Source organism: Aquarana catesbeiana, linkage group LG12 (genome assembly GCF_042186555.1).
Source record: "Aquarana catesbeiana isolate 2022-GZ linkage group LG12, ASM4218655v1, whole genome shotgun sequence".
Classification (NCBI taxonomy): domain Eukaryota; kingdom Metazoa; phylum Chordata; class Amphibia; order Anura; family Ranidae; genus Aquarana; species Aquarana catesbeiana.
Window position 1 is genome coordinate 195,754,624 of NC_133335.1, and position 12,752 is coordinate 195,767,375.

General features: G+C 42.4%; 1 protein-coding gene across 3 annotated transcripts in view; it reads right to left on the reverse strand.

The window, feature by feature from the left end:
- NCOA6 (nuclear receptor coactivator 6) overlaps positions 1–12,752 on the reverse strand; it is an 85,322-nt gene that overhangs the window by 20,273 nt on the left and 52,297 nt on the right. For all 3 annotated transcript variants that reach the window (XM_073606378.1, XM_073606376.1, XM_073606377.1), the window contains exons 10-11: positions 6,164–6,273; positions 2,155–4,878 (exon numbers count right to left, since the gene is read on the reverse strand). In XM_073606378.1, coding sequence (XP_073462479.1) covers positions 2,155–4,878; positions 6,164–6,273 — 2,834 coding nt within the window. The remainder of the gene's footprint in view (positions 1–2,154; positions 4,879–6,163; positions 6,274–12,752) is intronic.

A 12,752-nucleotide genomic window follows, 5' to 3' on the forward strand; every position in this document is an offset into this window, starting at 1 on the left:
ATTTGTTTATAAACACTGCCTGGTTTTCCCCTTCAAGCTGAGGCATTATCTTTACCATAATTAACCCTGTCGTACTGTACTGGCAGATCTCATCACCATTTGTAAACTAGCTGTGCACACTGTTCTGACAAAGGGTTAAAAGATCTCAATGCTTGTATGTTACTGCTGTAAAAAAACAACTTTCCCCTATGCTGAGTACACACGGGAATTCGTTTTTCTCCGTTCAATCCAGCGGGCTGAAAAAAAACTAACAAACATACAGTTCGCCATACTAACACATCCAATGTTAGTGCGGCGATCTCCTCGCTGAGCTATTGCGTTCTAACATGGGGACTGCCCCCTGCCAGAACACACTGATCAGCGGTCGCAGCAATTGGCTGTGAGCGCTGAGCGGATGCTGGTTTTCCAGCTAGCTCGTTCTGCCGGATAAGGAGCTGTACAAACAGGCCGAAGCTTGAGCCCAGGTTCACACTGACAGCGAGAATAAAATCGTGCAAGTTCATTTCATTCCTGCATGTCAGTCCCAACTTCAGGGGCGATTTCAGAGACATCTGTGCGGGTTGCTGCACAGATGTCAATGGAAATCGCACCCTGAAGTCGCCAAAAGTAGTACAGAAACTCTTTTTGGGTATCGGTGCGGCGTTGATTTGGACGGTGCCATTGCTGGCAATTGCAGCCGGTTTGGCATGAGATTTGACATTTCGAATCGCATGCCAAATCGCTCCAATGTGAACCAGGGCTTAGTCTGTCCCATAATTGCACATTTAGTTTTCTAAAGCATAATAGAAGCTGCCTACAGAATCCTATGTATAATTATTTTAGGTATGTTTTGTGAAAGTGAACACATAAAAATATATTTAGGAGTTGATTTCTAAAACTGGAGAGTGGAAAATCTGGTGCATCTCTGCATACAAACCAATCAGCTTCCAGGTTTTATTGTCAAAGCTTATTTGAACAATCTGAAGTTAGAAGCTGATTGGTTACTATGCACAGCTGCCCCAGATTGCTCCAGTTTTAGTAAATCTCCCCCATAGTGTCAACTTCTCAAATTTGACTGCAAAAGTGGAAATATACTTTAATTCCTTACAATGTAAGTCACTGAGCAGATTTTATTTCAAACAAAAGTGATTTATATCCCCCTAAGGGGGATATAAATCCTAACAATGAATTTCTCTTATTTGGTGCCTTTCAGTTTGTTAAGGGATAAGTTCACCTTCGGGAACATGTTACATGTTCCACCCGGTTTTAGGGTGGAACATGTAACATGTTCCCGATCCTGCAGCTGCTCTCAGTGATAGCAGTACAGTGAGAAGTTCCCAGTACTAGCTGTCACTTTTTGAAACGTGAAGGGCCGTGCTGGGCTCCGCCCATGCAGCCACATCATTCATTCACAGAGTTTGTGAATGGATGAACTACAAGTCCCGACATCCTTTTCGGCTGTCAGCTTGTAGTTCTGAATGAACTACCACAGCGCTATTGAGTGCTGTGGTAGTTCATTGAGTTTTCCTGGCAGTGTAAAACTGCCTGGCCGTACAATGTACGGACAGACAGCTCACACTCAAGTCTGCAGGTGGCCTGCATGGCTTCAGGGATTCGCTGATCGCTGGTGCAACGCTTTACAGGCTCCTTAAAAGTAAAAAACTAGTAAATGCACATTTTTTTTACTTGCAAAAAAATTGTGCATTTATTTTTTTAAAGTGAACCTATCCTTTAAAAACCACTGAAAGTGTTATACGCAAAATATACCTGTTGATCCTGCCAAAAATCTTGTCAGCTAAAAACTTTCTTTGTTCTACCAGTTACACTATTCTCAACTATCTTTGCAGATTACAGAACCCCTCCCCATTATGTTATTGGGGGGGGGTGGCGGCGGAGTGGTTCTGTGGCCCTTTGCCCGGGTGGCAATGCTGCTTCTCCTTAGATACAGTATGTTGAGTTAGCATTGTCACCCTGAAACAGGAAGTTATTGACAGATCACCATAAATAAGGAAAACAAATTTAAGCTAAAGAAAACCAATGTATCCACCACACCTGACCAGTAATCTGCAATAAATGTAATTTTTTGTTTTTCGGTTTAGATATCCTTTAACTTTACAGAATATACCAAAATGTAAATGCATTTTGTTAGTCTAATATATAAAATAGATAGCATACCTGTTTCTAAAATTTGTTCTGGAACAGTGTCATCGAAGGTGGTGCCAATTTGCTCAGCTAATGTGCCCGTGCTACTTTTTTCAGCCAATAGCATCATTGGTGGATTTGGAGATGGAAACGGCAGAAGGTCATTGGGATTGCTGGATGCATGGACAATTGGTTCCAAGGACAGTGTAGAAGTGCTGTTACTCTCTGTACTGGTCTGACTGGTTAGGGATGGTGACCTTCCTGGTCCACCCACACCAGAGCAGCCGGCTTCAGAGCTTTCCATATGATCTTGATTGGCAACTTTGCCTTGACCCATGGAAGGCGTGGTTAGTAACTTGCTGCCAGATGGGTCCATATTGCTGCCAACTGTTGGTGACAAAGTGGGCTTCATATTAACAGGTGAAGATAAGTCAGAAGCAGAGCCAAGTTGAGTGCTAAGGTCATCTGAACCGTACTGCATTTTGGCTGATGGTTGTGGGAGTGGAGAAGGAGACTGAGATGGTGCACGTTGGGCAGTCATTTGTACCGGGCTTGTGAGGGCTGGTCGGGTTGTAGGTAAACTGTTGGTGCTACTGGAAGGGACAGTAGATGTTGAGGGTCCAGGGAACTGAATATTTTGGGGGATATGCAAAGGTCCAACAACTGCAACAGACTGAGGCATTAAGTTAGTGTTGGGAGATGGCATGTTATTTTGCTGTGATCCTTTCATTACTTGGATAATAGAAGAGGAATTGAAAAAGACTGGAGTGATAAATTGTGGGCGTGTACTAGACTGTACAGGAGGCTGTCCTTCAGACACAATCACTTTGTTTCCAACATTGGCCATAGTGACTACAGTTGGTACCAAAGTGGGCTGCAACTGAGAAGCCATCGTGGCTGACACGCTGGATGAAGGAGTTATAGGATTTGATGTTACAAAAACAGTTATTTGATTTGGTGTCATCGAACTGGAAGCAGAAGGTGGACCACCAGGCCTCTTCAAACTGTTACCCGGTAGGTTCAACGGCACATTAGTGTTATTCTCCACTGTGTCAGTCCTTGACTGGACATTGGATGCCTCTGCATAAGGATGAGTATTAGGCACACAAGCTGTATCTTTTAGAGTGTCCCCTGGCAAAGAAGTAACATCCATTGTTTTTGAGTCTTCTGTTAGTGGCAACATTATAGATGTTTCAGGAAGTGGACCCGGTGGCTTGATATTAAAATTGGGAGCACCAGAGTGGTCCAGCAGTTGACTCAGGGATGTTGGGGCATCTCTCATGGCTGGTGAAATGGCAGACAGATCTTCGGGACGTGGGATTTTTGATGCTTCTAGGAACAGTGCTTCCTTCTTAGCTAGCTCTTCTGGGGACACCATTTTCATTTCTTGGTGAACATCTGTTTTATGTTCTGCTACTGAGTGCTCCCTGGGGATCATCTGCATGGTTTGGTTCTCATTTTCTTGAATCAAGCTTGAACTTTCTTTGATCTCCTCAGAGGTAACAGCTGCACTTGGTATAGATTGTGTTGAGTATTGTCCTATTAAGGGTGCTGTTTGAGGTGGTGGTACAGATGGTTGGCCTGCCAACATGTTTCTCTGCATCTCCATATTATGTAATATTCCAGGAGTCTGTCCTCCAAGTACCATCTTAGGAGTCTTGGAGTTCTGCCTACCAGGACTTGGTGTTGTTTTGCGACTTGATGCGGGACTTGAGCGCCTACTATTGCTTGGACTTGCTCGTTTGCTAGCACCACCAGATGGCGGCTTTCCTGCTCCATTATCCATCTTATTCATGTGTGAAGCAAAATTAGACTGGCTGTTCACAGTCAACCCTGGAGGAGCTTGTCCAATTGCTTTTAGAGTAGTTGGATTCAGTCCTTGCTGATCAAAACCTCGATTGAGGGTAGGCCGAGGAGGTAATGGAATATTGATCTGAGGAGGAAAAAGACCAGCAATGGAGGCATTGAGTCTTTCTGGAGAAAGGCTAATTTCTGAAGGCTCAGTACTAGGAGGACGATTATTGGGTGTCTGAGGGTAGTAAGGTCTCGGACTTGCTCTGTTGGGCGTCTTCGGCCTTGAAGACTGAGATGGAGTCTGAACGTTTTGGTAATGGTGCCCATGGGATCCACCCATAGTATTGGAGTGCTGCTGTTGAGGGCTTGTGCCTTGTGTAAGAGAAAGAGAGGAGGCAGTCCCTGGTTTAGATCCAGCCATCATCATTGGATTTTGAGGCATAAGCATATGTGGGGCCATATTGTTTTGAGATCCAGGAGCTGGGGGAAGCTCAGGAATGTCACCAAGTGGAGCAGCCGAGGATCCATCTCCCAGAGGTGACCCTGTTAGATTCTGCCCACTCTCTGGAAAGCCCATTTTTCTACCACTGCCTCCTAATGATGCACTGGATATCATTGCCATTCTCTGCTTGTCAGGTGAAGGTGGTATGGAACCAGTACTTTGCAAATTCACCATAGCTTGCATGCTGCCTCCTTGCTGCATGGGCATTCTCTGAGCATCTGTGTTCATAGCAGCCCGGGGGTTAAAGATGTTCTGTTGCAAAGGAAGCCTCACTGTTTTCTGTTCCTGCTGCTGCTGCTGTTGTTGTTGTTGCTGCTGTTGCATCATCAGCATCATCATCATCTGCTGAGAAGGGGTGGGCTGCTGATTCTGCCCGCTTTGACCCTGTTGCTGTCCAAGCTGCATTAACTGAGGGGGAATCTGCTGAAGCTGTCTCTGCTCAAGTCCTTGTGTTGGGTAGCCTGAAATTAGATTTTAAACATCATTTTTCTACAATTCCATACAAGATCTGATGCTACTGCATTCATGTATTTCTAGAACAAGCAAATACATGAAACATAGGAACACAGGTTATTACATATCAGTGAAGCAAAAATAAACAGAACTGCCCTGGAGCATGCACCTTCAAAATAGGTCAGTAATTGGCAACTCCCTAATTTCTTTCCTGACAGGTCCCCTTGAAAAGAAAAAAAAACACACCAACAGTGAATTTGAATTTAATATTAGTGTATTAGTGTAACATTAATCTGGACACCCAAACTGTAAACACATTTTTCTCACCAATCAGTGCCCATGGAGGACAGAGCAACTAGTTCAATTTAACCCCCAACCAGCACATTCACCTTAATTTCCCGCACTTTTATTCAGCTTCTGGGAGTAGGACTATTATATTGGATATTGACCCTGTGCTGTCACATAGAGCAGGTCTCCATACCTTAAATACTGGGTATTTTCTTTATTCTAGGCAGCCAAACAGAATGGCAGCCAAAGGCAGGCTAAGATAATTTTTGGACAGAAAAAGGAACTGGAAGGATATTTTCAAATACTGTATATCAATCTCTTAGTAAAACGCATATCTGAAGAGCTCATTAAAGTGGCAGTAAAGTCTATGATGTTTTTTTAACAAATGGGTCCCCCGGTAGCTCTAAGTCATAATGTCCTAGTATGCCGCATACAAGGACATACTTACCTACAAACGCAGCCCTCCAGCGATGCGCTCTCATCGCTCTCCCTTGTCCCTGCAGCTCCCATGTTCACCCGGTCTTTCTTCAGGGTTTGCGATCTTCGGCTGCTTGATTGGCTGTGCCAGGGCAATGACACTCCCTTGCATGCGCACGGGAGTCACATCTCAGCAGCACACAGAGTGGGCCATAAATGTGGTCTGAGCCGCGCTTGTGTGGCTCACATCAAATTACTTGCTGACAGGCAGGGGTGGAATATATGACAGAAGAGACCTCTAGGGTTTCTTCTGTTATAAGAACCCTGCCTGTCAGCGAGTTTTTTTTAAAAATGACTTTACTGCCACTTTAACAGGGTCCACTAAAAATGCTTGGTAAGAGGTTGTTTAGTTTAATGCATTCTCCCCATACTCACCTAAGCCTGATCTGGATCCAGCATTGTGCACGTCTGCAGCAGTTCTTATCCTAAACTATATTATTCCAGTTACATTTAGTATTACCTGATATTTAAAAAAATTAAAATGGGTAAAAGGCACACATTTACAGTTGTAATATTGTTGGTTCTCACCCGGTGGCCGGTTTTGGAATTCTGAGAGTTTCTGACCAGCATCCAAGGCTCCTAATTGATCTCCAACCATTCCAGATTGATCAGAGTCTTCCATACGAGGTTCAGCAGCACTAAAGAAATAACAAATTGGTAACAGATTTATGCATATTACCTGAACAAACACACCGTAGTACCCTTTATAGCTTTAAAATGGATTAACAAGAATGTATACAATTTTTATGGTTATTTTTTTATTTTTTTTTAGGGTTTATATATATGCTTTAATTGTGATAAGGCGTGTGATAAAAGCTTTGCAATTGCTGTGTTTAAATACATTTACACAATAATGGTTCCATATCTTGCTGGTTACTTGTAGATATTTATGGCTTTTGTAAATTGCTGCAGTTGTTTTTGGTGCAGTTGTTTTGTTGACATTAACCACTCAGCCCCGGAAGGATTTGCCCCCTTAATGACCAGAGCATTTTTTACAATTTGGCACTGCGCTGTTTTAACTGGTAATTGCGTGGTCATGCAATGCTGTACCCAAAACGGAATTTGCATCCTTTTTTTCCTACAAATAGAGCTTTTTTTTGGTGATATTTGATCACCTCTGTGGTTTTTATTTTTTGCGATAAAAAGACTGAAAATTTTGAAAAGAATTATATTTTCTACTTTTTGTTATAAAAACATTACAATAAACTCAGTTTTAGTCATACATTTAGTTCAAAATGCATTCAGCCACATGTCTCGGGTAAAAAAAAAAATTCAATAAGCGTATATTTATTGGTTTGCGCAAAAGTTATAGCGTCTACAAACTAGGGTACATTTACTGGAATTTACGCAGCTTTTAGTTTATGACTGTCTATCTCATTTCTTGAGGTGCTATAATGGAAGGGTAGTACAAAAAAACCCTCCATGACCGCATTTTAAAAAGTAGGCACCCCAAGGAATTTGCTGAGAGGCATGCTGAGCACTTTGAATATTTTATTTTTTTGTCACAAGTGATTGAAAAATGACAAAAAAAAAAAAACCAACAAAAAAACAAAAAAAACACAATTTGTCACTAAAATTATATATTGCTCACACAGGTCATGGTTATATGTGGTATTACACCCCAAAATACATTCTACTGCTTCTCCCGAGTACGGGGATACCGCATGTGTGGAACTTTTTGGCGTTCTAGCCGCGTATAGGACCCCGAAAACCAATCACCGCCTTCAGGATTTCTAAGGGCGTAAATTTAAATTTCACTCTTCACTACCTATCACAGTTTCGGAGCTCATGAAATGACAAGATAGCACAAACCCCCCCAAATGACCCAATTTTGGAAAGTAGACACCCCAAGCTATTTGCTGAGAGGTATGTTTAGTATTTTGCAGATCTCGCTTTTTGTCACAAAGTTTTGAAAATTGAAAAAATAAAAAAAAAATTTCCTTTTCTTTCTTCATTTTCCAAAACAAATGAGAGCTGAAAAATACTCACCATGCCTCTTAGCAAATACCTTGGGGTGTCCACTTTCCAATATGGGGTCATTTGGGGGGGGGTTGGTTGTGCTATCTGGACATTCCAGGGCCTCCGAAACTGTGTCAGGTAGTGAGGAAGTAAAATCACCATTTTACGCCCTAAAGGCCCATACACACGATCAAACTTTTTAACAAACATGCAAATTACCTGTTTTAAGGCAACATCCGACCGTGTGTACGCTCCATCGGACAAACTTTTTCAGTTTTCATCGGACAAATGTTGGCTGTGCAAACAAACTTTCCAGCAATAAAAGTCCTATGGTGCAAAATCCTATCGTGTGTACACAAGTCCATAGGACTAGTCCAAAGTACAAACACGCATGCTCAGAACCAATGCAAAAGATCAGACAACAATACAGAAGTTGACCAAAGGGTGGCGGTAAAGAGCTGAAAAACCACATGATTTGGTAAAAGTTGGCTGAAAAAGTCCTGCCGTTTGTATGCATACCAAGTTCACGGCCAACGCCCTTTGGACAGAAATCCACGGAAAAGTATGTTTGTAGTCCGATCGTGTGTATGAGGCTTTAGAAATCCTGAAGGCAGTGATTGGTTTTCAGGGTCCGGTACCCGTACTCAGGAGAAGCAGCAGAATGTGTTTGGGGGTGTAATTTCACATATGCCCATGTCATGTGTGAGCAATATATCATTTAGTGACAACTTTGTGTGAAAAAAAATAAATAAAAAATTACATTTTCCCGAAACTTGTGCAAAATATAAAATAATCCATGGACTCAACATGCCTATCGGCAAATAGCTTGGGGTGTCTACTTTCCAAAATGGGGTCATTTGGGGGGGGTTTGAACTGTCCTGGCATTTTATGCACAACAGTAGAAGCTTATGTCACACATCACCCACTCTTCTAACTACTTGAAGACAAAGCCCTTTCTGACACTTTTTGTTTACATGAAAAAATTTTTTTTTTTTGCTAGAAAAATACTTTGAAGCCCCAAATTTATATATTTTTTCAAACGCAACTTTTTTGGAAAAAAAAAAAACACTTTTGAATTTTAATGCACTAAAACACACTATATTGCCCAAATGTTTGGTAAAATATAAATGATCTTATGCCGAGTACATAGGTACCAAACATGACATGCTTTAAAATTTTGCACAACCGTGCAGCGGCAACAAACTACATACATTTTTAAAAGCCTTTCAAGGTTACAACTTTAGATTTGGAGGAGGTCTACTGCTAAAATTATTGCCCTCGATCTGACGTTCGCGGCGATACCTTAACATGCATGGTGCAATTGCTGTTTACTTATGACACGATACTGACGCTTGCTCGCCTTTGTACACGAGCACGGGGGAACAGGGGTGCTTTATTTTTTTGCTTTTTTAGTTTATTTTTAAACTGTTCCTTTAATTTTTTTTTTTTATCACAGGGAATGGAAATATCCCCTATGATAGCAATATGTAGTGACAGGTACTCTTTTTAAAAAAAAAAAAGGGGTCTATTAGACTCTAGATCTCTCCTCAGCCCTCAAAGCATCTGAACACACCAAGATCAGTGTGATAAGATGCTTTCCCAATTTTCCAATGGGGCTGTTTATATACGGCGAAACTGAAGTCATGAAATGCTCGTAGCTTCCGGTTTCTTAGGCCATACAGATGATTGGAGCCGTTCTGGGCTCTGATCATCAGCTCTATGGTCAGCTGGCGTAATCCCCAGCTGCATTCTCGGGTTCCCCAGTGGGACAAGAGAGCCCGAGAAAATCATGGAAGAAGGCGGGCAAATTAGCTGCTTGGGTTGCTTTTACATGAAAGCCAACCACCAGCTGAAAAGAACGATACCAAGATGATACCTAAACCTGCAGGCATCATTCTGGTATAACCACTCAAAGTCCAGCAACATAACAGTACGTCGCTGGTCCTCAATGGGCATATATTGTAATGTTCTTTTTTTTCATGCAGCCTTTGGGCTGCATGAAAAAATAGGATTTTTACCTGTAAAATCCTTTTCTTGGAGTACATCATGGGACACAGAGCCTAAGTTAATAACTTAATGGGTATATAGGCACCTTCGGGTGATGGACACTGGTATACCCAAATCCAGGAAGTTCACTCCCAATATAACCCCTCCTCCTATCAGGAGTACCTCAGTTTTTGTATCAAAGCAATATACTTAAACCCCAAAAGAGGGGAGAGACCTCTGTGTCCCATGATGTACTCCAAGAAAAGGATTTTACAGGTAAGCTGTTATAAAAACCCTATTTTCTTTATCGTACATCATGGGACACAGAGCCTAAGTTAATAACCTAATGGGACCTCCCATAGCAATGCTATCTGAGGGGAGGGAGACACAACCCGCAGGGTACCCCCAGACTTGAGGACCTATATTGCTGCTTGCAGCACACTGTGCCCAAAGGCGATATCATACCTCATACCTCCTTACATCCACTTGATAAAACTTGGTGAATGTATGTACTGAAGGCCAAGTTGCGGCCTTACAGGTCTGAGCCATGGAGGCCCGGTGACGCGCTGCCCAAGAAGCACTAACCGCCCTGGTAGAGTGCGCTTTGACTTGAAAAGGGGGAATCTTACCCCTTAAATTATAAGTCTGAATTATAACCTGCCGAATCCACTTAGCGACAGTGGATTTTGATGCTGCCTGTCCTTTCTTAGGACCCTCTGGCAGAATAAATAAGACATCAGTCTTTCTAATCTGAGCAGTTGTCTTTAAAAATAGAATTTCACTGCTCTCACCACATCAAGACAATGTAGTGACTTCTCTTCCCTGGAACATGGTTTTGGAAAAAACAATGGCAGGACAATATCCTGGTTCAGGTGAAAACCTGAGACCACTTTTGGCAAAAAGTCTGGATGAGGGCGTAACACCACTCTGTCCTCATGAATAATCAAGTATGGCTCTTTACATGAAAGAGCAGCCAATTCCGAAATCCTTCTTGCTAAGGATAACCAAGAACACCAGCTTCCTTGTCAGAAGGACTAAGGGAATATGCTGTATCAGTTCAAATGGCTGTTTTTGTAACACTGACAAAACTAAGTTCAAGTCCCAAAGGTTCAAAGGAGGTTTGACTGGCAGATTAAGCCGCATCACCCCTTGCATAAAACCCCGGACTAAAGAATGTGTAGCAAGCGGTCTTTGAAATAAGACAGATAAAGCTGAGACTTGGCCCTGTACTCAAGGCCAACTTCATCTCTACCCCTAATTGTAGAAAGGCAAGAATTCTGCTTATGATATACCTCTGAGGGTGCCAACCTTTACATTCACAACAGGAAACATAAGCCCTCCAGACTCTATAATATATAGTTCTGGAAGCTGGCTTCCTTGCATTAATCAGGGTAGAGATAACTGACCCAGAAAGCCCACGTTTCTTCAGAATATGGGTTTCAATAGCCAAGCCGTTAAATTTAGAGACCGTAAAGTAGGATGGAATATAGGCCCCTGTGAGAGTAGGTCTGGCCGTAGTGGGAGGGACCATGGACCCTCCACTGCCATCTTTACAATTTCTGCATACCATGACTTTCTGGGCCATGCTGGTGCTACCAGAATTACCGGCTTTCTTTCCATATTGATTCTGAAAAGAAGTCGTGGCAGCAACTGAATAGGGGGAAATGCATTGATCAGTGAGAACTGATCCCATGGGGTCACCAACGCATCTGAACCGCATGCGAGTGGATCCAGTGTCCTGGACACAAAGTTGACTAACTTCATGTTGAAAATATAAGGTTTTTGGATGATGGACTTTTTAGGCATAACACATTCTTATAAAAAAATAATATTTATTACAAATTTTAAAATCAAAACAATTACACAGATTTCTCATATGATTTATTCACAGAAAATAGGCTATGAGCATGAATAGCACACCACCTATATACAATATAGTCAAACCCCAGAGGACCAGACTGATCACTCTTGAAAATGTATAGAGCTTGACGAGGTAGCATGTCATAAAGTGCTCAACTTTGCTCTACATGTTGCGCGTAACGAAACGCTTCTTCAGGAGCTATGGCGAATTATTCAATCATAGGTAAAAAAGAAAGAAAAGGGATGAGGCAGAGAATAGTATCCTCAATGATGGTAGAGATTCACAATGATTCGGAGGAACTTAGGAGGGTAACACTTCAGGAACCATATAGGTTTAAACTAAAGGGTAATTCTATGCCACTGTCAACAATTAGAAAGTGGTCTTTAAGGTAAAAGATGGTGCCCAGGACTGCTATTGTGTTGCCTTTGCTATTTGTGTGGGGCGGTCGCAAAGAGAAGACTCTGCCAGGAACTTAGTGTTTAAGGGACCAATATTTATGGGATAATAGGCATGGACACAATGGGAGGTTTCCCTACACTGAACAAGCCAGTATTTTAATAGCAGTCCTGAGCACCATCTTTTACCTTAAAGTGGAGTTCCACCCAGGGGCTCCATTAAAAAAAAAAAAAAAAAAAAATTAAAAGTCAGCAGCTACAAATACTGCAGCTGCTGACTTTTAATTGGACACTTACCTGTCCCTGGGTCCAGCGACGCGGGGGGTCGAAGCCCCGCTCGTCTGCGCTGGCATTTCAACTGTGGGCGCCGGGCTGTGGCTTCACAGCCTGGCACCCGCCGCGCGCCGTGATTGCCCGCTCAATCACCTGGGACCTGTAATGGGTCCCAGATGATTGACAGGAGGGAGGGAGCAGAGCTAAGCCCTTCCTGTGCCTGGGGGGAAGTGATGTCACCAGCCCAGGCAAAGGAAGAGGCAGACTACGAGGGACCACCTAGCAACAGGCATTTAGAGGTAAGTAAAAAAAAAAAATATTCAAATGTTTTTTTGTTTTTGTTTTTTACAATTTTTCAGTTAGTTTTGTTTTTTTGGGTGGAACCCCACTTTAAAGACCACTTTCTAATTGTTGACATTGGCATAGAATTACCCTTTAGATTAAACCTATATGGCTCCTGAAGTGTTACCCTCCTAAGTTCCTCCGAATCATTGTGAATCTCTACCATCATTGAGGATACTACTCTCTGCCTCATTCCTTTTCTTTCTTTTTTACCTATGATTGAATAATTCGCCATAGCTCCCGAAAAAGCATTTCGTTATGCGCAACATGTAGAGCAGAGTTGAGCACTTTATGACACGCT